Source organism: Neomonachus schauinslandi, chromosome 5 (assembly GCF_002201575.2).
Source record: "Neomonachus schauinslandi chromosome 5, ASM220157v2, whole genome shotgun sequence".
Taxonomy (NCBI): Eukaryota; Metazoa; Chordata; class Mammalia; order Carnivora; family Phocidae; genus Neomonachus; species Neomonachus schauinslandi.
This window is the reverse complement of record NC_058407.1, coordinates 7,486,271-7,511,157: the sequence shown is the minus strand read 5'-3', so window position 1 is coordinate 7,511,157 and position 24,887 is coordinate 7,486,271. Positions and strand designations below refer to the sequence as shown.

Genomic DNA, 24,887 nt, shown 5'->3' with positions numbered 1-24,887 from the left:
CGAGGGGCGGGGTTTCGCGGTAGGGGGCGGGGCTTTCGCGGACTGGGTCGGCTTAGTTCGGGACAGTTGCGGAAAGCGGGGGTGGAAGTGGGCGTGTCAACTTGAGGAGGAATGTGCGCACTATGCGTGATGACGTAAGGACGTTGATTGGGAGCGAGAATTGGAGCCCGTGCGTGCGCGGCGCCCCGCCTTCTGTCCAAATTGATCTCTTCCTTGTGCCTAAGGTAGGGAGGTTGGGGCTGTTCGCTGTGTCCCTTGCTTTCCGGCCGGGGCTGGCCTCGACCTGCTTCGTTCACTTAGTCTTGCGCGTCCCTCTAGCCTCCCCGCGGGGCAGAGTCAGCACGAAGTGTGCAGACCCGCGGGGTGCAGAGTTTCTGGTCCCCGTCCCCTCCGTGGGAGGTGGCACCTGGCCTTGAGGCCCGCCTGCAGTGAGACCCCTCGCTGGGCGTGGCTGGCGAGGAGTTGGGGGAGATTTGGGGGCGGGATGAGGTCCGCTAGAGGATTGAGTACTCTGGAGCAGGAATCCCGTAGGTTCAGATGGTGCCGGAGGCCAGACGGGACCTCCAGGTTGGGCTGCCCCAGCACCCGAGTCAGAGGGCCACCACCAGCCCTGAAGCGGCCCTAAGGGATAGACGAGGTGAGGCTGCTGCTGGAATGATGCCCATGACCATATACTAATGCATCTCAATTACTGAGAGCTCTGGAGGCAGCAGGATCCAGCATCCACATTCCTCATCAGTAACCTCGAGACTTTAGGGCGGATCTCAAAGGAGCCTAAGAGTCGGTATTTTTTAGGTTTAAATTTGCTTCTTCCTGATCATAACTTTCTTTCACCTGGTGAGCAGTAAACAATATGTCAGGTTGGGAGTCTTATTACAAAAACGAGGGCGATGAAGAAGAAGAACAAGAAGAGGGCCTTGAAGCAGGTGGTAAGTGTCTTTAATGTGTGCACTATTCTCTGTGTAAGAAAGACTTTCCCGACTGTCTCTGCTGTGTAATGGCCTACCCTTCTCTCCCTAGAGAATCTCAAATGCTTTTCTCCCTTTGAACTTTGCAGAGCTACCCAAGGCTCTTTTATTCAGGTCCTACTCTAGTCTGGGACATTCCTAGTCTTAAACTTTCACTGTTACTGGTAGCTTGACATCTGTTGAGCTCCAGTAAATGACCCTGAACATTGGTATCCTTTGTCACCTTAGGTGGCTCAGGTAAGACCCTTCCTCACCCAGGAGGGTTGTTTTACTCATTGTAGGACCTCAGTAAAAAATGCCTTCACCCTACAGAAACTGTAGCAACCAAAGCGAAAACATGAGGAGCACAGTTACAAGACTCATTCTATCACCATGGAGGCGGGGGCAGGGACGCACTCTCAATGTTTGGAGTGTTATGTTCAGGCAAGGTAGTAACACAATAAAGGAAGAGAAATAAGGGGTACATGTAATCTACATACTGGTGAATGTAAGTCCTGGGTAAGAAAATTTTAAAGTGTTTTTACTAAAAGTGAGAAACAGGAAATATATAACATAAAAAAAGAGAAAATTTACTGTGATCTATATAATCTACCATCCTAACGCTACCTGCCAGCATTTTGCATATTTCCTTCATCGAAGGAAATTTCCTTCATCTTTCATTCTGATATTTCTTAACTATGTATGTCTGTTTTTCTTTGTATCTGATTTTTTATAGTTAATCATAGTGAATATATATTTTTTCATTTTAATTTGCACCAGTCTTCTTCCGAAAAGAATTTTAAACATATATACATAATTTTGTGTTCTGCCTTTTTTCCTTAATGTGTTATAGATATATTTTCCCATGTAACTACATATATGTTGTCTTTATAACTCATTTTAAAGGTACCGTAATTTATTCAGTCTGCCTCCCATTGGACATTTTAGTTATTTTCAATTTCTTACTTTAATGAACAACATTGTGGAAAATTTTGTATAAGGAGTTTCCCATATCTTATGTTCTTTAGATTGCTAAAGAATTCACTGAATTCACTGGGATGCTAAAGAATTCACTGGGTCAAGGGGCACCTGGGTGGCTCAGTCGTTAAGCGTCTGCCTTCGGCTCAGGTCATGATCCCAGAGTCCTGGGATCGAGCCCCGCATCGGGCTCCCTGCTTGGCGGGAAGCCCCCTTCTCCCTCTGCCTGCCATTTCCCCTGCTTGTGCTCTTTCTCTCTGTCAAATAAATAAATAAAATATTTAAAAAAAATTCACTGGGTCAAGATAGAATTTTTTATTAGGACTCTTGACCCATAATTGACATATTGTTTTACAGATGGGTAATTACATTTATTGTATTAGAAAGCAGCAGTGTGAAAAAAGGAGACAACCAGACATTTTATGTGTTTCTTTTTTATTTTTTTTAAGATTTTATTTATTTGACAGAGAGAGACACAGCAAGAGAGGGAACACAAGCAGGGGGAGTGGGAGAGGGAGAAGCAGGCTTCCAGCTTCCAGGAGCCCGATGTGGGGCTCGATCCCAGGACCCTGGGATCATGACCTGAGCCGAAGGCAGACGCTTAACGACTGAGCCACCCAGGTGCCCCTGTGTGTTTCTTTTTTAAAGATTTTATTTATTTATTTGAGAGAGAATGGGAGAGAGAGAGAGAGAGAGCGTGTGCGCATGTGCATGGTGGGGGGGAGGGCAGAGGGGGAGGGACACAGGGCTTGATCCTAGGACCCTGAGATCATGACCTGAGCTGAAGGCAGATGCAACTGAGCCACCCAGGAGCCCCCATTTTATGTGTTTTTATAAAAAACTCAGCATTGCCTATGATGAGGAAAAAAGAACACCTGAATCTGATGAAGCCTCTCTAGGTCCTCAGTAGGAAAGACAGAGGATTGTGTCAATTTACACCAAAAGAATGCAGTCAGCAAAATCCAGAAGGTGGAAAACTACATAACACAACATTCTGGTTCTTCAACAAATAAGTTATAAGACACAAAGACAGAGGGGGTATCTATAGATTAAGAGGCTTCAAAAACTAATTATTTTTTCTAAGTAGGCTCCATGCCCAACGTGGAGCCCAACTTGGGGCTTGAACTCATGACCCTGAGATCAAGACCTGAGCTGAGATCAAGAGTTAGATGCTTAACTAACTGAGCCACCCAGGCGTCCCCAAAAACATTTTTTTAAGTCAAAACTAGTGTTTAGTAATGTTCACTTGAATGATAAAACTATAAAAGAAATAAGGAAATGATTATTAAAAGTCAGGATAGTGGTTACCCTTGGGAGGAGGGTGGGCATTGTAATGGGCTTTTTTCTGTTTGTTTTATATGAATAATAAGCATGATAAATATGAACAGAAGGGCAAACATTTTCTTCTATTTTTTTCCTCCCATAGGAGAATATACATATTCGGGAAGAGATAGTTTGATTTTTTTGGTTGATGGTTCTAGGGCCATGTTTGAATCTCAGGGTGAAGTTGAACTGACTCCTTTTGACATGAGCATCCAGGTAAGACTACCTTCTATTTAATTAAAAAAAAGAAGGAGAAAAAGAAAAAAGTATTAACACCACTCTAAAAATTATGGACTCTTTGAAAAATTTGTTTGTGAATGATCAATGTTGGTTGGCCTCCCAGGATTGCTGCCTATATTCTGAGCTGAAAAAAAGGTAGCAGTGCTGGAGAACAGGCCCATTTTATTCTGTGTTTGAACTTCAGACCCTAGGAATACATTGCTCCCACTTTCTGCGTTAGCCCGGATGGTACAGAAGGGCTTCTCCTTCCATAGAGATGTGCGTGTGAAGGAAGAAAGGAAGTTCCAGTAGTTATGGTGTCAAAATGAGTCCTCTTGTAATTGGTATTTAGAAGTTGAGTATTACCCGTGGTTGAAAAAAGGTTACAACAAAAAGCCTCATTTAAAAATGGGCATAGAATTTGAATGTACATTTCTCTAGAGATCTACAGATGGCCAAGAAGCCCACAAAAGGATGTACAACATCTGTAGTCATTGGAGAAAAGCAAATCAAAACCACAGTGAGGTATCACAACCCACTAGCATGGCTATATTTTAGAGGGGAAAAAAAAAAAAGGATACTAAGAAGCATTGGCAAGGATGCGGAGAAATTGGAAACCTACATTGCTGGTGGGAATGTGAGATGGATTGGCTACTGTGGAAAACAGAGTGGCAGTTCCTCAAAGAGTTAAACATAGAATGCCCATATGACCCAGCAATCCCTCTCCCAGCTAAATACTCAATAGAGTAAAAAACAGGGACTCAAGACCTGATTCTGTCACTTACAAACTATATGATGTCAGAAGAGTTGTTGAACCTTTTGGTATCTATTTCCTCATCTGTATAATGGAGAGAATAATAGTACCTGCCATATCAAGGAGTAAATATTTTGTTTTGTTCCGTTTTTTTTTAAAGATTTATTTATTTAAGGGGTGCCTGGTGGCTCAGTTGTTAAGCGTCTGCCTTCGGCTCAGGTCATGATCTCAGGGTCCTGGGATTGAGCCCCGCGTTGGGCTCCCTGCTCCGCGGGAAGCCTGCTTCTCCCTCTCCCATTCCCCCTGGTTGTGTTCCCTCTCTCACTGTGTCTCTCTCTGTCAAATAAATAAAATCTTAAAAAAAAAAAAAGGATTTATTTAAGAGAGAGAGTGTGAACAGGGGGAGGGGCAGGGAGGGGTAGAGAATCTCAAGCAGACTCCCCGCTGAGCGAGGAGCCCAATGTGGGGTTTGATTTCACGACTCTGCGATCACGACCTGAGCCAAAACCAAGAGTCTGACGCTCAACCAACTGTGCCACCCAGGCGCCCCAATATTTTGTTTTTTGAATTGAGGTATAGTTTACATAACATGAGATGAACCATTTCAAGGTAACAATTCAAAGGTTTTAGTCACTCATAATGTTGTGTACACCACCTCTATCTCATTCCTGAACATTTTGAATGGATAAACAAAAGGTATATACATGCAGTGGAATATTTCTCAGCCATAAAAAGGAATGACGTATTGATACCACAAGGTGAATGAACCTTGAAAACATTATGTTAAGTGAAAGAAGCCAGACAAAAGGTCACATGTTTTTTGGTTACATTTAAATGAAATAAAGAATACATAATCCATGGAGAATGTAAGTTAGTGGTTACCAGGAGTGGGGATGGGGACAGAAGAATGGGGGGAGCAGCTGCTTAATGGTAAGAGTGGTGTCTGCTTTGGGGGTGATGAAATTGTTTCAGAACTAGATAGTGGTGGTGGTTGCCCAGCATTGTGAATGTATTAAATACCACTGAATTACTCATTTTAAAATGGTTAATTTGGGGGGCGCCTGGGTGGCTCAGTCGTTAAGCGTCTGCCTTCGGCTCAGGTCTTGATCCCAGGGTCCTGGGATCGAGCCCCGCATCAGGCTCCCTGCTCCACGGGGAAGCCTGCTTCTCCCTCTCCCACTCCCCCTACTTGTGTTCCCTCTCTCGCTGTGTCTCTCTCTGTCAAATAAATAAATAAAATCTTTAAAAATAATAATAAATAAAATAAAATGGTTAATTTGGGGGCTCCAGGCTGGCTGTCAGTAGAGCATGAGACCCTTGATTTTGGGGTTGTGAATTCACGTCTTAACACTGGGTATGGAGCCTATTTAAAAATAAAATAAAAATGGTTAATTTTGTTATGTGAAGTCCACCTCCAGAAGATTACCATTTCTTTATAGAGAGGAATTATAAATTATGAAGACTTATCATATATATTATGTTTTATATTTTTAGTTTGGAACCAAACAGAAGCTTCTGATGTTCTGATTTGTATATAAATAGTTCTTGTGGTTGGCAAATCAGAATATCTTGCATCTAGAAAAAGAATTAGTGAGAATAGGCCTTAACTTTATTTTATTTATTTATTTATTTTTAAAGTTTTATTTATTTATTTGACAGAGAGAGAGACAGTGAGAGAGGGAACACAAGCAGGGGGAGTGGGAGAGGGAGAAGCAGGCTTTCCGCCGAGCAGGGAGCCTGATGCGGGGCTCGATCCCAGGACCCTGGGATCATGACCTGAGCCGAAGGCAGATACTTAACGACTGAGCCACCCAGGCGCCCCAGTCCTTAACTTTAAAGCAGTGGTTTTCAGAATCATCTGTAGGACTTGTTAGCACAGATGCAGAGCCTTACCCCAGAATCAGAATTTCTGGTTCTATAGGTCTAGAGCTGGGACCAAGAATTTGCATTTCCAGCAAGTTCCCAGGTGATGCTGCTGTTGCTAGTTTGGAGATCACTTTTTGAGGATCACTGCTTTAACCTTTTTCGGATTGTGACCCTCTTTGAGCATGTGAGAGCAGGAACACAGATGTTCCTGCTCTCACTCTCTCTCTCTGTCAAAAAAAAAAGAAGGATGTGGCGAAAGCTATGTACCCTATCTCCAAAAAGATACACTCACACTTCTACGTGTAATTTCAGAGGGTTCTTAGAACCCTCAATGCCTAAAGAACCCAGAAGAAAATGTAGTATTATGTAGCAACTAAGTGAGACATTCACAGATGAGTATAATGTATTTGATAAGCAATGAAAAAACATTTTCTCAAAAAAAAATTTTTTTTTTTTTGTATTTTTAATTCTTAGAACCTAAAAGAAGCCCTCACCAAATTTTTGTAAATGTTTAGAGACTACTCAAAGTAGATTAAAAGTTGGGATGAGGGGCGCCTGGGTGGCTCAGTCGCTGAGAGCCTGCCTTCAGCCCGGGGCATCATATCGAGCCTCGCATTGGGCTCCCTGCTCAGCGGGAAACCTGCTTCTCCCTCTCCCACTCCCCCTGCTTGTGTTCCTGCTCTCATTACCTCTCTCTCTGTCAAAAAAAGAGAAAGTTGTGGGAATGAAAAGTACAGCAGAAGGAATATAGTCAGTGGTATGGTAATAGCTTTATATGGTGACAGATGGGAGCTACACATGTGGCAAGCACAGCATAATGCATAGACTTGTGAGATCGCTGTGTTGTACACCGGCCACTAAGGTAACGTTGTGTTATAACTATACTTCAATAAAGGAAAAGGGTAGATTAAAATACTTGTAGAAATAACTACTTGCCATGCGGATTATTGTCGATGAGTAGACATACATGAAGTTCTGCATTTAAGGAGAGAATTACTGTTGAGGGAGGCTGGGTAGAGTCTCAGACCCGACATGGGGACAGGGTGGGAGGTGTCAACCATGGTTGCATTATTTCTCAGCTTTGTAGATTCAGAAACTGGATGTTGTCAGTGCCCTCCAGAATTAAGTAGGTCACAGGACTGAGCAGCTCTTATGAGACACTGATTTACCAGATGCTAACATTAGTTTAAATGGGTAGACAGGACTTTCCTGGAATACTGGCATCATTAATTGTGTAATTAAGCAAATTTTATTCTAAAAGATGCTGTTAGGAAAAAAAAAGATGCTGTTAGCAGTTATGGACTTATTGTTGGGTCACATCTACTTATTGTTAGCTAAAACCTTTCACATACATAATTATTTTACATATGTACGTTCTGTTTCTTGGTCTCAAGCTGCTTGAGGGAAGATCAAGTGGCCTCTACAAACTCAGTCAATTAAGTAAATGACATCAGTGGGATTCAATCCAGGTTTTCTGATTCCCATACTGGGCTGTTTTTCCCTCTTATAGCAGAATTTCCTCCCTGACTAATATGTGTTTTTAATTCTCTGTTTTCTTATCGTAGGAGCTACTTACACTTCTGTTATATACTTAACACACTCTGCCTTTTGTTATAGCATAATATATATGCCTGTCCCTCTCGCTGATTCATGACTTTCCTGAAGGTAGGGGTCATGCCTTAATCTAATGCCGTGTACAGATTCAGCAAATATATTAAGCACCTACTATGTGCCAGGCACTTATGGAGTTTAAATTTAATGGCAAGTTAAATATTAATTGCATTTTTGTTTTGATTTTGTCAGTGTATCCAGAGTGTGTATACCAATAAGATCATAAGCAGTGATCAAGATCTCTTGGCAGTGGTGTTCTATGGTACTGAGAAGGATAAAAATTCAGTGAATTTCAAAAATATTTACGTCTTACAGGAGTTGGATAATCCAGGTCAGTAGAGGTGTAAGATCAGCTTTTCCCTTACATTGGAAGGTCACTACCCTGAACAAAGAAGGATGTGGAGAAGGAAGTAGATGACATCTTGACTAAGAGTATGCTTTCCTGCACAGGAGGGTTCTTCCTGGGATGTGGACTTTATGGGTTGAATACTTTTGGGGTGAGAACGGGACCTCGGCTCTTCTGTTAGCCTGATAAATGCAGCACTGACTCTGTTCTGATTTTTCTGCCTGTTTGACTTCCCTGTCTCTGATCAGGTGCTAAACGAGTGCTTGAGCTTGACCAGTTTAAAGGGGAGCAGGGGAAAAAACATTTCCAAGACCTAATTGGCCATGGATCTGACTACTCACTAAGTGAAGTGCTATGGGTCTGTGCCAACCTGTTTAGCGATGTCCAGGTCAAGATGAGCCATAAGAGGATCATGCTGTTCACCAATGAAGATGACCCCCATGGCAATGACAGTGCCAAAGCCAGCCGGGCCAGGACCAAAGCTGGGGATCTCCGTGACACAGGTTGGCATTTTCCCTGTTCTTTTTTTTTTTTTTTTTTTAAAGATTTTTTTTTTTATTTGAGAGAGAGAGAATGAGAGACAGAGAGCATGAGAGGGAGGAGGGTCAGAGGGAGAAGCAGACTCCCCGCTGAGCAGGGAGCCCGATGCGGGACCCGATCCCCGGACTCCAGGATCATGACCTGAGCCGAAGGCAGTCGCTTAACCAACTGAGCCACCCAGGCGCCCTCCCTGTTCTTTTAAATTGGCACTTAATCTTACTGCTTCTTTATAGCGGATGTCAAACATTTGTTTTTCTCCACTGAGTGTGAAATGAAAGAATAAAATGAAGCCAGGGGGAGATACCTGTGTAATATTCCTACTGAAAATGATGAGGCCATTCACTTTCTCTCTTTTTTTTTTTTTTAAAGATTTTATTTATTTATTTGAGAGAGAGAGAATGAGAGACAGAGAACATGAGAGGGAGGAGGGTCAGAGGGAGAAGCAGCCTCCCCGCCGAGCAGGGAGCCCGATGTGGGACTCGATCCCAGGACTCCAGGATCGTGACCTGAGCCGAAGGCAGTCGTTTAACCAACTGAGCCACCCAGGCGCCCCTCTCTCTTTTTTAAGAAGATTTATTTATTTTAGAGAGAGGAGCGTGCGCATGAGCAGGGGGAGGGGCAGAGAGAAGGAGAGAGAGACGCACACTCCCTGCTGAGTGTGGAGCCTGCCTCGGGGCTCAGTCTCACGACCCTGAGATCATGACCCGAGCTGAAATCAAGAGTCGAACGTTTAACCAAAGGCCATTCGCTTTCTGAAGGGCTCTACCCTGCGTGGTGGCTGGCTTAGTCAGTAGAGCATTCAACTTTTGATCCTGGGGTTGGGAGTTTGAGCCCCACATTGGGTGCAGAGCCTATTGAATAAGTTGTCCTTATAGCAGCTCATTCCCTTAGCCATTCTATACATCCCGAAAATGTTAATAATCCATCTATTTCTTTGCATATTTGGGCTTAACTGAAAAAAATTCTCGCTTGCCGAAAATCGTTTGTTTTCCTTGCCCCAGGTATCTTCCTGGACTTGATGCACCTGAGGAAACGTGGGGGCTTTGACATATCCTTGTTTTACCGAGATATCATCAGCACAGCCGAGGATGAGGACCTAGGGGTTCACTTTGAGGAATCCAGCAAACTGGAAGACCTGTTGAGGAAGGTTCGTGCCAAGGAGACCAGGAAGCGCATGCTCTGCAGGTGTGCTCTGAACCTGGGTCAGCCTCCCACAAGTGCCCTACCTGATCGTAAGCACCGGGCTGCTTTGAGAGAGCTTCCCTGGCCACTTACCCTCAGTGCCTCACTGTGTGCCTCACTGAAAACTTGCTTTATTTCAGCCTAGCATATTTGCATATCTGCTTCTCTTCCTCTGGCAAGAGCTGGTAGGCTAGCTCTCCAGAATAACACGGGTCTCCACTTCATTGGGGTAAACAGCTGGGGCCTACTGCTGTCCTCAGATGCAGTCACTAGTATGTCATCTGCTTGCTCCTCCGTAAATTGTGGGTAACAGTAATACTGGTATGGAGCAAAAACTTAGTGGGTGCTAGTTATTGTCACTGGTGTTGAGTTACTCTGATTTCTTATAAACTTGAGACCAACAGGAACTACCTTCTTATAGGTAGTTTCTCTTATAGAGCTTTGCCCTTAGAGTCCCAAGGGCTCTCCCGTTTTGCTTTCTAAAGGTCACATCAGGCTTTCATTTTATTTTTTTAAATTTATTTTTATTTATTTATTTATTTAAAGATTTTATTTAACAGAGAGAGACACAGCGAGAGAGGGGACACAAGCAGAGGGAGTGGGAGAGGGAGAAGCAGGCTTCCCGCTGAGCAGGGAGCCTGATGCGGGGCTCGATCCCAGGACCCTGGGACCATGACCTGAGCTGAAGGCAGACGCTTAACACCTGAGTCACCCAGGCGCCCCTATTTTTATTTATTTTTTCAAAGATTTTATTTATTGGGGTGCCTGGGTGGCTCAGTTGGTTTAAGCATCTGTCTCCAGCTCAGGTCATGATCCCGGGGTCCTGGGATCGAGCCCCACGTCCGGCTCCCTGCTCGGCAGAGAGCCCAACACGGGACTGGATCCCAGGACCCCGGGACCATGACCCGAGCTGAAGGCAGACGCTTAACCAACTGAGCCACCTAGGCGTCCCAGGCTTTCATTTTAGACTAGGTTCCTCAACATAGGGAAATATGACCATTGGTAGTTTTTGAGCAGTTTTCAAGAGATTACTGACAATTCTACTAGAAAGCCCATGAAATGATTTTAGGGAAACCACACACCAGCCCATTGCTACAGCTGTAGTTTGGCTGTTGGCTCTCCTTTCCCCCTTAGGAATGATTTCTTTTTCTTCACACAAACACCCTGGCATCTCTCCTCCTTCCTGAAATAATGGAGTATTGTTACTACAGTTTGGAAATGTAGCACACATTTTGGTGGGGATGGCAGAGAGGGTAAAATAGTGGTTAAATGTAGGTCCTGGAGTCAGGTTAGCTTGGATTGTAGTCCTGGTCCTTCTGCTGGGCAACCTGGGGCAAGTCATGTAACTTCTCTGGACCTCAGTAAAATGGGGGTAAAAATGGTCCCTCCTCACAGGACGGCTGTATTGAGATAACCCAGGCATAGCGCATGGCGCATGGTAATTATTTACAAATGTTAGCTGCTAGTGTTATTCTGTGGAAGAGTTGTTACAGGATACTTGAGAGGAATAATAAATTGGAACTGTTTGAGAACTAATAATGCGTTAGCTTAAAAAATGATTAATGTTCCCACTATAATCAAATAATGGAATTATTTTATTGCATGGTTATTGTATGCCAGGCACTGTCCTAAGTTCTTTGTTAACATACTAATTTATATCTTTTTTAAGATTTTATTTATTTATTTGAGAGAGATGGAGCGAGAGAGAGAGAGAGAGTACCAGCAGGGGGAACAGCATGTAGAGGGAGAGGGAGAAGCAGGTTCCCCGCTAAGCAGGGGGAGCCCGACGTGGGGCTCGATCCCAGGACACTGAGATCATGAACTGAGCCGAAGGCAGACGCTTAATGACTGAGCCACCCAGGCGCCCTTTTTTTTTTTAAAGAGAGAAAGAGAACATGTGTGCACATGGCGGGGGAGGGACAGAGGAAGAGGGAGAGAGAATCTTTTTTTTTTTTCCCCCCCGATTTATTTGTTTTAGAGAGAGAGCGTGGCGGGGGCGGGGCAGAGGGAGAGGGAGAGAGAATCTTTTTGTTTGTTCTAGAGAGAGAGCATCGGGGTGGGGGGAGAGAGGGAGAGAAGCAGACTGCCCGCTGAGTGCAGAACCCAGTGTGGGGCTTGATCTCACATCCCCCAACCCTGAGATCGATGACCTGAGCTGAAATCAAAAGTTGGACGCTTAACCGACTGAGCTACCCAGGCACCCCAAAACAATCATTATTATTTTTATTACAGTACACTCTTCATCATTATTTTAAGTAGTTAACAGTATATTCTGAAACGAATTTTTGTGGTATAGACCCTGAGATAGTATTATAGCAAACTCTATTATTAAAACTGTTATATTTATATTCGAGAAATTTGGATTATGGAGAGAATAAAATAAGGCTTGGGTACCACAAAAGAATTTTAGCTAGGAAAGCATAATCTTTCCATGGTTTTTTGTTTTTCTCTCCCCCAGGTTGAAGCTTAAGCTCAGCAAAGATATAGCACTCACTGTCAGCATGTATAATATGGTCCAGAAGGCTGTCAAACCTCCTCCTGTGAGGCTTTATCGGGAAACCAATGAACCAGTGAAATCCAAGACCCGGACGTTTAATGTAAATACGGGCAGTTTGCTTCTGCCTAGCGACACCAAGAGGTCTCAGGTAGGCCTGCCTTCTTACTGAATTTTGTCCCATTGAAGAGTTAACAGGGAGGGAGACCTTGATTTAGCCTAACCAGTTAAATACCTTTCTGTGTGCATCTTTGTAGCTAAGCTGTTAAAACACAAAGCCATTCCTCTTTGGAACTCTGGCATCTAGATGTTTTGTTTTAAAGATTTTATTTATTTATTTGAGAGACAGAGAGAGAGACAGCAGGAGCAGGGGGAGGGGCAGAGGGAGAGGGAGAAGCAGACTCCCCGCTGAGCAGGGAGCCCAACAAAGGGCTTGATTCCAGGACCCTGGGATCATGACCTGAGCCAAAGGCAGATCCTTAACCGACTGAGCCACCCAAGCACCCCGATCATTTTTTTTTTTTTTTTAAAGATTTTATTTTTAAGTAATCTCTACAGGCAATGTAGAGCTTGAATTTACAACCCCGAGATTAAGAGTTGCATGCTTCTCCAGCTGAGCCAGCCAGGTGCCCCAGCATCTAGATTGTTGATACTTTGACAGCTAGAAAGTTGGAACCAGTGTTTGAAAAAAATGTCAGTGGAAACTTTAGCCCTTGATCACTCTTTGCATTCTGCTCTAACAGTCGAATTCCTTGCTTGGGTACAGTAGCAGAAAATGCTTTATAGTTTGTTTGTTTGTTTTTTAAAGATTTTATTTATTTATTTGACAGAGAGAGATACAGCGAGAGAGGGAACACAAGCAGGGGGAGTGGGAGAGGGAGAAGCAGGCTTCCCGCGGAGCCCGATGCGGGGCTCGATCCCATGACGCTGGGATCATGACCTGAGCCGAAGGCAGACATTTAACGACTGAGCCACTAAGGTGCCCTGAAAATGCTTTATAGTTAACTAGGGAGATGGGCTAGGGAAAGTGTGTTAGGTGTGAAGTGCACTTTATTTTAGGGAGAGTTTTTTTTTTTCCCGAACCAAATTTTTTCCTGTGCTTTGAAATGATACACATGTACCTTTCTTAATCTGAAGGACAGACTAAGAATGAAGAACATTATCTTTCTTTATTCTCTCACCTTTGTTCAATCTGTGGAAGGATTGGATATCTAAAATTAAAATCAAATGAGTCATCCTTTTAATTAATGCAAAATGTGGGAGAGAATCTGAGATTTTTTTGCGTAAGTTCAGGACCTAGAAGGATCAACTAAGTGACTAAAATTAAATATTATTTTGATTCAACCCATGAGATATTTTTTGGAGCACAAATCTCAAGCCAGAGTGTTTTGCCCTACTTTCTGAAGGAGAAGACAAGAAATTTCCTCTTCCATTTTGGAAGTAACTAGTTATCCATGTTGGTTTATTCATAGGTGGTAGCTCTTCTGGTCATGGAGTTTCTTTCTTGATCCAGTATGCCTTCGAAAAAACTTGAGGGCTCTGTTTTGTTGATTAAACTCAAATTGGACTCTTGCTAAGTTCTGTTACCAGTCGTATATCTATGACCACAGTGCAAAATTAAAGTTTGAAAGTAATACTTAATATGCGTGTTTTCTCAGACCTACCACAGTACCTGACATGTGTCCTCTTGATAAATAGGCATGTTTTGAGCTTCCTTTGTGGGTCAGGGATGATGCTGAGGGTTCGAATAAATGCCTGAAGAGAATGGCCTTCAGCACCAGAGAGCTGGTGGTTTAAAGCCCAATTCAATTATGTAACCTGGAGCAAGTTACCAACCATCAAGACTCAGTTCACTCATCTGTAAAACAGTTTTTAACATCTATCGCCTAGGCTGGACACAGAAGATAAATTGGATGACGAATATAAGGTGCCTGGCAAGCACTCAGTAAATGTTCATTCCCCACGGTAGGAGGAAGATGCCCTTGGTGAGCCATCTTCCTGTTCCTTAGAAGAAAGCTGATTTTAACTTGCTAGTGTCGTGTGGCAATCACTTTGCATCTCCACGTAGCCTGTGTACATGGCCCTCGTGTTCCCCTTCCTTTAGAACTATGGGAGTCGTCAGATTGTACTAGAGAAAGAGGAAACAGAAGAGCTGAAACGCTTTGATGAACCAGGTTTGATTCTCATCGGTTTCAAGCCCTTGATATTGCTGAAGAAGCACCATTACCTGAGGCCCTCCCTGTTCGTGTACCCCGAAGAGTCCCTGGTGAATGGTATGTGGTGTAGACTGAGGGTAAATGAATGAGTAACAGAAGGTAGTTCTGCTTGGAACCTGGATAGGATGTACGTATTAAGGGGGTATTTTGAAAGTTTTTCATGCTCAGATAAGTTTTGGAAATTCGGGACTAAACAAAATTAGAGATTTCTTTAGGACCTATAATACACTGATACGCATTGTAAACATCCAGGAGGGGATATGGAATTAGAATTTTTAAAACTTGCTTCCTCTGGAAGTCTTTCTTTGAGGCATCAGATAGAGAATTAAAAAGAAAAGAAAAACCCAGTTTGTTCCCTAGTGTTGGCAATTAAAGATGCTATGAACTAGGTCATTGTGTTTGTCCAGACCTATATTCCTCTGTGCTATAGCTAATGAATCCCTGGATTTGACCTGGTTGGCTTTTATGAGTAACTGGGGCTTATATCATTAGTCTAAAGATAGTAAAAGTGAACTAATATTAATAATTCACACTCTGAAATGGAGTGTTTGAGGCATCTGATCTCTCATCGCTTTCCTTTCTCTTCCTTTCTGCACCTCTGCTGTCCCCACTTTCCCTTCAGCTCTGGGCTCATCACACTTTACCTAATGAAGTATCATAAGCCCTTTTAAGAAAATGGAAGAGAAATCGTAAGCTTATAACATGGGCTAAGAGGGAAACGAGGAGGAGATATCTTTAGGATGCAGACTCCTGGGATGTTTGTTTTCTAGGGAGCTCAACCCTGTTCAGTGCTCTCCTCACCAAGTGTCTGGAAAAGGAGGTCATGGCAGTGTGCAGATACACCCCTCGTCGGAACATCCCTCCTTATTTTGTGGCCTTGTTGCCACAGGAAGAGGAGCTAGATGAGCAGAAAATTCAGGTGACTCCCCCAGGTATGTGGAAGAGATCTTTTCAGTGCTTCTGAACCTTGTTCAGACTTTGGAATCCCTCATAGGATCCCAACTGAGGCCTGCTGAACCAGAGTCTCCAGGAATGGGGTCTGGAAAAGGTGCATTTTTAGGGTTTCACAGGTGGATTTGATGCAGAGCCAGGTAAAGCTGCCAAATATGGTTGTGCAGTGCACAGCATGTGCAACTGTACCAGGCAGCTCTGCAGCCATGATTGAGCGTTGGCTGCTTAGGGACTGTTTGCAGGTTACTGACAAAGTTTATGGCTCAACTGCTGGCAGCTTTACTAAAAGCCATTGTTAGCACCTTTGCAATGTTTAACATTTGGTTTATCCTCTGTATACACCAAGGCAGTGAGATGTAGCAGAAAGACCATGGGTTTTGAAGTCAGACTTGACTTATTCTTATGTGTGGGAAAGTTTACTTTCTTTTGTTTCAGGCCCACCTCTGCCACTTATTACCTGGCCGACTTGGGCAAATAATTTAACCTGTCTACTTATATTCCTTATCTGTAAAGATGAGAATTCTGGAACACCTTACTCTTCAGGTTGTATAAGTGACTAGTACAAAGTAGCCAAGAGATGGTAGGTAGTCTTCTTTCTTCCTTAGCCATGCTAATAAAAATGAACTATAAAGTAACTCTTTGAAAATGTTATATTTGTAACTCTGGTGATCAGAAGGCTGAGGAATAGCTTTGTATGTCACTTAGTAAGCTCTTGTCTCTCAGCTCCAAATTCCTCCTATTACGCTCTGTGCTGCTGAGGCTGACACTCTCCAAACCCAGTTTCCTCCTTTGCCAGCCGACTGTCTGTAGGCTGTGTCAGTAGTGGGTGCTCGAGGGAGACCGTAGGGCAGAGGAGAGCAAAGGGACTTGCTCCTTCCACTTACTCAGCGCTGTTGGCTTTGCGAGCAAGGGCCCTTCACCTGGCAGCAGCCTTTGGTTCCAGTCTAGGTTTTTGACTCTCTTAGAACCTGGAACAAGAGCAGCCGGATAACCCTTCCTCTTTCCTTTGAGCGTGGGGTGGGGATGGGGGAACCGAGGGGAGAGGCTGAAGCTCGGAGGCCCCCATGGAGCTGGGACTCAGCCCTCCAGGGAGGGGCCGCTGCCCAGCTGGCTCTGGGTGAGTCAAGAAAGCTAGAGGCTGGAACCAAGTGTTCCAGGCAGGTGAAGGGCCCTGACAGAGAGCGATGGCTGGGGCAAGGCCGGCAGGGACGGGACGGCCCGGGAAGGAGTACTCCTGCCTCCCTCTCTGTTGCAGGCCCCAGAGGGAGTCGGTCAGGCAGATGCTCACAGGAATCAGCTGATAAAGGAGAAGCAGGGTTGGCAGGGTCCCAGCCCCAGCATCACAGGTCTAGAAGGGCGAATTTGGAGTTGAGAGGCAAATGACAACTCGGTAACTGAAACCTTTTGTGAAGTCAAATCTCAGAAAATTTTACCTCCCTTCTTCAGGCTTCCAGCTTGTCTTCTTACCCTACGCTGATGATAAACGGAAGGTGCCCTTTACCGAAAAAGTCATGGCGAACCCAGAGCAGATAGACAAGATGAAGGCTATTGTTCAGAAGCTCCGGTTCAACTACAGGTGAGTAGTGGGTCCACCTCAGGCTTTCTTCTGGAACTGTCTCCTGAGGTGAGAGGATTCTTTTACTCCCAGCTGCTGCTGAGCATGGGGAGAAAGAGTGGGTTCTTTCTCTCCCCATGTCGCACCTTTTCTTCTTCGTCGTGTTTTCGTACTTCACGGCCCTGCCTCCTCCATGTCTCTCTCTGCCCACTGCTTCTCGTGACAGACAGATGGGCAGGTGTTTGCTTCTAAATTAGCTTTTGGATTCCCAATAAATTGAAAATTGGAGAGAGAAAAGTTGACTCAAGAGACAAGATTCCCCACTGTTTGATTTGGGCTGTTTTCCTCAGCCGACCCCAGGCCTGTGCTGCCTCAGTCGGGTTTATTTAATAATTTTATTCATTTATTTTTTAAGTGTTCCGTTGTTTCAGTGTATTTATGCTATTATGATTGTTTTACTAGAAGTGACAGCTTCGAGAACCCAGTGCTGCAGCAACACTTCAGGAACCTGGAGGCGCTGGCTTTGGACCTCATGGAGCCCGAGCAAGCGGTGGATCTGACACGTAAGAAGGCTGTGGCGAAGCTCGGTGGTTCTTTCCGCGGGAGCTTTTCGTAACAACCCCACTCTGGACCAGAAAGGTGGATGCATGTCCTAGCACCCTCTAAAGATTTAACCTCCTTGTTCCAGCCATGTCCAAGAGATTTTCTAGTCCAGCATAGACCGCCTCGGAGCAGATTTGGCTGGTTCTGTCGTGAGAGGAGAGCAAAGTGCCAGGCTTCTGAGACCTGCCTTTGAATGAGGAGGCCACCTCATGACTACATGTTGGTAAAAGTAAAAAAAAATAATAATAATCTGTAACATTTATTGAGCGCTCACTGTGTGCCAGGCACTGTTGCCCTATATGTTGTTGACTCATTTAATTCTCGTAACTACGAGGTAGGCGCTGCTGTCGGCCTTGTTTTCTAGAGAAGGGAGTGATGTGCCGAGGCACGAAGTGGTGAGCGGTGGATCTAGGTTTAGAATCCAGGGAGTCTGGCCCGGAGCCCGTGCTCGGCACCACGGTGCAGACTGCGTGCTCTACCTGAGAAGATCCACCTCGTTACCCAGCATCGGGGAGATGCGCCTGGCCTCATCGGTCGAGCTCTGAGCTCGCTACCTGGCCCTTTCTTGACTGTGATTCTCTTACATATTTCACGAGAGCACATGCGCAGTTTAGTGATGTCAGTAAACACCCAGCAGGAAACAGATGGGACTTAATGAGAGCTCTTGACAGAGGTTGAAAAGATCCGAGCAATTAGTGTGGCCTGCTCAGCTCTGCAGTTATTAATGATCTCTCTTACGCTAGACCAAGCAGCCCCGCACGAGTGCTGTAAGAGCTGGTATACCTGTGCTGCGGATCTGGCGGGAGGGCAGGGCTGGGGTGACGCGGCCTGTCTTTCTTGGTGGCCTTTAGCGAATCAGGAAGTAAGTGGCCTGGTCTCCAGCAAGGTGGTGAAGGACTCGGGCTTCGGAAACAGCTGATACAGATTTGAATCCCAGCTTTGCCACATACTAACTTGATTAGCCTTGGAATCTCGTTAATCTCCCTGAAACGTAGTTTCTTTCTTTCTTTTTTTTTTTAAAGATTTTATTTATTTATTTGACAGAGAGAGAGAGAAAGAGAGAGCATGAGCAGGGGGAGAGGGAGGGGGATAGGCAGAGTCCCCGCTGAGCAGGGAGCCCGATGCGGGACTCGATCCCAGGACCCTGGGATCATGACCTGAGCTGAAGGCAGACGCTTCACCGACTGGGCCACCCAGGCATCCCTGAAACTCAGTTTCTTTATGGGTAAAATGGGGACAGTGAGATGTTCTTACAAAGGATTAACCACATCTCGGTCCTGATGCTCAGGAAGTGCTCAGGACACGGTGTTTCCCCGTTATTCCGCAGCGTCCTCTCTGTTCCTTACCATGGCCTTGGCATCTTGCATCCTGGCGCTTGTCCTGTAATTTTACTGCAAGTCGTGTTTTCTCTTCCTGCCTCTATTTTCAAAACACTTTTGGCTGCTGTGATGTTCCCTCTAACTCCTCAGCTCCTCTGCTCTCCCTTTCTGTTTGTTATCTTGTCCGCTCGTATGGCCTCCAGCGTCCTCTCTCATGTCCATGACTCCTGAGCCTGTGTCCCCAGCCCTGTCCTTTCTGCTCGGCTCTGGCTGGAACCGCAGCTGCCCTGCCGGTGGCCATCTGCTGCGCCACCCGGCTCTCCTACCGCTCAGACCTCGGACAGCTTTGACTCTTTGCCCTTTCATGTTCTTCACTCAGCTCTACTCCGACGTGTCTCTGCTTCCCTCCGACACAGTGATAATGGCTTTCTCTTCGTAAATCACTTACTGAAGACTCACGATTGCGGTCTTGGTTTTTCTCCTGGGCCCACAGCAGCCCAGGACTCCGTTGCTGGGCCTGCTTCCTTTTTTTCCTCCTCCAAACATGGGAGCGCTCTAGGTGACCTTGGGCCCCATCTTTCTCTGTCACCTCACTTGTCCCTCGGTGGCCTCCGCAGGCTACCCCAGTGGTTCTGCATGTGCTCCCCAGGCCAGCAGCACTGGCATGACCGGGAAACTTGTCAGAAAGGCCAATTTTGAGCCCTTTCCCAAGCCGACTAATTCTGAAACTCAGCTTGGGACCCAGCAATCTGTGTTTTACAACAAGCCTTCCAGGTGATTTTGAGACATGCCCCGACCTCTAGCACATTGGTTCTCAACTTGGGCCTACAACAGAATTGTCTGGGGGACTTAAAAAAAATCTGGCTGTTTAGGCCTCAGCCGCAGACCAGTTAAATCAGAATCTCTGGGGGAAGGGTTTGGGCATCAGTGTTTCTTAAAAGTCCTAGCTGGTTCCCAGGTGGAGAACCAGAGTTCTTGCATACGCTCATGTAGTCTGGGACAGGGGCTTCCGACTTGGCCGGAGCCCAGTTTGGCCGTGACATTGTGCGAGGAGCTCCCCTCAGTACTTTGCAAACGTGGCCATGTGAGGAGGTGATAAGACTCCTCTCCTCAGGCGTGCCCTCGATGTGACACGGCTCAGGTCACAGCTCCACAAACCATACACAGTGGTAAGGTAACACAAATACTGTCTTTCCCCCCGAGATATCTTGTTCCTGTTGTGTTGGTCTTGGCGAATGTTCCTGGCCTCCCAGCCAGCCACCACCTCCCCGCTGGCCGCCCCGACACCTCACATTCCGTCTGTACGTCCGTCAGTTCTGCCGCTTCTCGGGTTTATGGGCCCTTCTCCCCGGCTGCTGTCTCATCGTCCTTCAGGTCCTACTCCACACACAGCTCCAGGGGATCTTTCTAAAATGCAGCTGGGGTCATGTCCCCGTCCCCCCGCTCATAGCCCTTCAGTTTCCCCACTGTTCTCAGGATAATGTCTCAAGTCCCGCGCGGGCGTTCAAGGCTTCCATGACCTCGCCGTGACTGCCTGGAATTCCAGCCTCCTCGCTGGTCCTGCCCTCCTGACCTTCTACCTTCAAGCTGTATGTCACCTGCCCTTTCTTACTCCTGTGCCTTCTGCTGCTTGGAATAGTATCTGCCTGAGGAACAGAGCGCTCAGCTTCCCAGACCCGGCTGCGGAAAGTCTTTCCTGACCCCTCCCGTGTTCCCAGTGTGCCTTGTTCAGTCCCTTCATGGCATTGCCACCTACTGCATTTATGTTTTCACCACCTCCTTACCCTGACTAGACTGTAAGCCCACTGGGGGCACAGACTCTGGTTTGAAACCCCAGAATCTAGCCCAGTTCGTAACTCTATCACTCCCAGTTCGTTGGCCTCGAGCAAGTCATTTAACCTCTTGGCTTCCCTCTGTAAAACAGGGAGACAAATTTACCTACTCTCTAGAGGATTAAATTAAAAAATAAGTTTAAAGCATTTAGAAGGGTGCCTGGCTGTAGTAAGTGCTCATTAAATGCGATTGTTAGAAGGTACTTGATCAATATTACAGAGGCATTCATGGCCAGGTCAGTTGCCTCCTCCTGGACCCTCCCGGGACTTCCCCCAACCCCAGCAGTTAGGTGCTTTCTCCTCTGGTCCCCGTAGACTTGGAACTGGACAGGAAGCCAGGACTCGTGGCTCACCTGGCCACTCTTCTTGTGTTTTGATTTTCTAGTGCCTAAAATTGAAGCAATAGATAAAAGACTGGGCTCCCTGGTGAATGAGTTTAAGGAGCTTGTCTACCCACCGGATTATAATCCTGAAGGAAAAGTTCCCAAGCGGAAACAAGGTGAGGAACTGGGTTATTTTTTAAAGTTGACTTTATGGTCCTATCACAGGATCATGTCCCTTCAGAAATTTCTATACAAACCTACATATTTAATACAAACATACATATTTCAGCACAAATGGACTAGTATTCACTTTGTTTTCTAGTTTATTTTCTTACTTAGCTACATATGTTGAAGAGTTATGTCCATACAAAGCTACTACTGTATTTAAAAAACAAGGCTCCAGAGTACTTCACTGGATAGATGTAAACAGTTTGTTCAACCAGACCTTTCTTGATGAGTAGGTGAGTAGGCTGCAGTGAACATGAACCACCGTTGCGTTCTTGTGTGAGTGGATCCATAGTTTATTTAGGATAAATTCCTAGCAGTGGTATTGCTGGGTCAAGGTGTCGACATTTAAAATTCTGATCAGAATTGCCAGTTGGGGGCGCCTGGGTGGCTCAGTTGGTTGGGTGACTGCCTTCAGCTCAGGTCATGATCCTGCAGTCCCCGGATCGTCCCGGATTGAGTCCCGCATCAGGCTCCCTGCTCAGCGGGGAGTCTGCTTCTCCCTCTGACCCTCCTCTCTCTCATGCTCTCTCTCTCATTCCCTCTTTCAAATAAAATCTTTAAAGAAAAAAAAAAGAATTGCCAGGTGGCCTCTGAAAAAGTGATACAATTTATATCCTATTCAAGAAAGAGTGAGTGTATTTCCCTACATTCTTACCTGTACTGGACTTGATATACTATTTCGTTTTTTCACTAAGAATAATAGAGGAAGGGGCGCCTGGGTGGCTCAGCCATTAAGTGTCCGCCTTCAGTTCAGGTCATGATCCCAGGCTCCTGGGATCGAGCCCCACGTCGGGCTCTCTGCTCCGCGGGAAGCCTGCTTCTCCCTCTCCCACTCCCCCTGCTTGTGTTCCCTCTCTCGCTGTGTCTCTCTCTCTCAAATAAAGTCTTAAAAAAAAAAAAAGAAAAAGAATAATAGAGGGAAAACTATATCCTATGTTCATTTGCAATTTTCCAGTTATGAATGAGATGTATTTTGTTTTTTAATTTTAATTAAAAAAATTTTTTTTTATTTTAAGTAAGCTCCATGCCCAGCGTGGAGCTCAATGTGGGGCTTGAACTCACAACCCTGAGATCAAGACCTGTGCTAAGATCAAGAGTCGGACACTTAACTGACTGCCAGGCGTCCCAAATGAGATGTAGTTTTATTGGACTTTTTTTCTGTGAACTTCCAGTGATTGGCTTTAACCATTTTTTCTTTAACCATCTTTTTCTTTACTATCCTTTTTCTTACCATTAGACCCAAAATACTCTTTACCATGATTCTCATCTTTTTCAGGACGACATGTTGTGAGTTCCTTAGCATGGGGGAATAGTTCTGGCTTAGGTTGTACATTTTGGGGCTATTTTTGGTCTAGTCAAGCCAGATGTGGGCTTTGCTTGCTTAGCAGCCCTACAAGGAAGTAGAGCTGTGAGAGCCTGGGTTGGTGGCCATGGAGCTTTCTCTCTTTTGCATCTGAAGTGACTCTTATAGTGTCCTCTGGGAACTGCTGTCATAGCTCTTCACACCTGTGCACACTTTAGTGATTTTTTTTTTTTTTAAAGATTTTATGTATTTTCTATTAGAGCGAGAGAGACAGCAACAGAGGGAACACAAGCAGGGGGAGTGGGAGAGGGAGAAGCAGGCTTCCCGCGGAGCAGGGAGCCCGATGCGGGGCTCAATCCCAGGACCCGGGATCATGACCTGAGCCGAAGGCAGACGCTTCACCAACTGAGCCACCCGGGCGCCCCAGTGATTTGCTTGTTTATCCCCCTCTGCTTGCACTTTCTGACCACCGAGTATGGTGCCCTAGTACTTTACACAGCGCTCGGTAAGTGCTTTTTCAATGAAGGAAGGAATGAATGACTTACCCAGAGTGAGCACCCATTTTGGGTAAACTGGGACACTTACACTACTTTGAACTCCCTTCTCAGGGTGGTACAGTTTTGACTTTTGCTGATAAGCTGCCTTATCAAAACACCCTCCAGGGGCGACTCGGTGGTGCAGTCGGTTAACCGTCCAGCTCTTGGTTTCGGCTCAGGTCCTGATGTTGGGGTCGTGGGATCCAGCCCCATATTGGGCTCAGTATGGAGTCTGCTTCGGAGTCTCTCCCTCTGCCCCTCCCCGCCGCATTCTTTCTCCCTCTCAAATAAGTAAATCTTACAAAACCAAAAAACCAAAAGCCACCCTCCCGTGGGGTTCTAGGTGGGCATCACAGCCTTACGGAAGGTGGTTAACTGCAGCCCAGATCATAGGAGGGCCCCTGTGCAGTGTAGCTGGGTGCTACTGGTAGCATTTCCAGTCATTCCCTCCTGACCTTTTCCCCCAGATGATGAAGGTTCTGGCAGCAAAAGGCCCAAGATGGAGTTATCTGAAGAAGATCTGAAGGCCCATGTGAGCAAGGGCACGCTGGGTAAGCTCACTGTGCCCGTGCTGAAGGAAGCCTGCAGGGTGTATGGGCTGAGGGGTGGGTTGAAGAAGCAGGAGCTGCTGGACACGCTCACTAAGCACTTCCAGAACTGACCAGCCGGCCAGCGCCCCCTTCTGCACTCTAGCCAGGCTGCCTGCTTTTATTCTCATCAAGTTAAAACATGTTTTAACGGAGTCTGCCTGATAGAAGCCAAGGACTTTACATTTATGAGATGTTCTGTTGCCGTGCAGACAGCATAGCCCTCCCACTTTACTGTGCTTTACTGTCTGAATAAAGAGCCCTAACTTTGTACTGTATACTGTATACTGTTCTTTAGTGTGACGAAGAAAGACGTGTCTGCCTCACATCCGAAGACCACTTAACATTGGCTATTAGCTTAATTTTCTCTCCCATTAGGAACATATCCTCATCATAATGGAAACAAGTATCAGCGAATGTGGGGGAGAATGTGACAGTTAAGGACAGGTGGACATACTTCAGGAATGACAAGCCCTAGCAATAGTTAAGTCACCCATCCTCTGGCCTCCCACCTGTTTTCCCTTTCATTGCGTCTTAATATAGATCTAAAGATCAGATTTCCAGAGCAATAAGTATTTAACATTTCTAATCCTGGTACCATTTGCTTCATCAGTAAATAGCCCCCTTCATGCTGCGTTCATCTTGATGTGACATTCAGGTATATGAAGATATGTACATTTTCTGTTGCCCTGAGAATTTCAGTTCCAGCCTAAGTGAAATGAGTTATTCCTCCTACTTTTCAGGGGAGCTGTAGGAAGATGAGGAGAGGTATTAGGAAAGGAGGAGGAGGAGCAGGGTAGGGTGTCTTTCTCTTTGTGTCCCCTATCCCCTCCACATGCCATTCCTCTTCTATCCTCCCTGTCCCTTTCCTGCTCTTTCTGCTCTGCTACTTTTGAAGAATTAGCCTGAGAGAAGGAAGGAAAGCATCTGGAAGGGTTTGCATCCTCCAAGGATGGCTTGAGATTCAGAGTTTGTAGGTCCTGTGTCTTTCAGGACCAGAATGAGCATCTCATGAGACATAGAAAGGGTCAAATTACTCTTTTAAGAGATTTTTGGTTTTGGATTCTTTGTTCTTTGAGTATTATAAGGTTTTTTGTTTTGTTTTTACTTGGAAAGCAGATGTTATGTTCTTGTTTGGCTTTCTTTCTTTATCTGGGGGAGAGGGAAGTTAATT

General features: G+C 45.5%; 1 protein-coding gene across 4 annotated transcripts; it reads left to right on the top strand.

Moving 5' to 3' along the window:
• The first annotated feature begins 208 nt into the window (after nt 1–208).
• XRCC6 (X-ray repair cross complementing 6) lies at nt 209–23,991 on the top strand. Of its 4 annotated transcripts, none has more exons than XM_044915316.1 (13): nt 209–224; nt 846–929; nt 3,352–3,464; nt 8,014–8,029; nt 8,293–8,547; nt 9,586–9,769; nt 12,225–12,411; nt 14,365–14,533; nt 15,247–15,408; nt 16,874–17,003; nt 17,445–17,545; nt 21,122–21,235; nt 23,594–23,991. In XM_044915316.1, exons 2-13 carry the CDS (start codon nt 854–856, stop codon nt 23,785–23,787), a joined length of 1,701 nt encoding a protein of 566 aa, XP_044771251.1. In that variant the 5' UTR covers nt 209–224; nt 846–853; the 3' UTR covers nt 23,788–23,991. The 4 variants fall into 4 exon arrangements, with proteins under 4 accessions (XP_044771251.1, XP_021543125.1, XP_021543123.1 ...); XM_021687450.2 differs by having other exon boundaries at nt 7,891–8,029; nt 17,448–17,545; XM_021687448.2 differs by having other exon boundaries at nt 7,891–8,029.
• Nucleotides 23,992–24,887: the final 896 nt, after the last annotated feature.

Coding starts and splice junctions, on each gene's coding strand:
- XRCC6 (XM_021687448.2), top strand. CDS start 854: ATGTCAGGTTGGGAGTCTTATTACAAAAACGAGGGCGATGAAGAAGAA. Junction 8,548..9,585: donor TGGGGATCTCCGTGACACAG/GTTGGCATTTTC, acceptor TCCTTGCCCCAG/GTATCTTCCTGGACTTGATG. Junction 17,004..17,444: donor AAGCTCCGGTTCAACTACAG/GTGAGTAGTGGG, acceptor TTGTTTTACTAG/AAGTGACAGCTTCGAGAACC.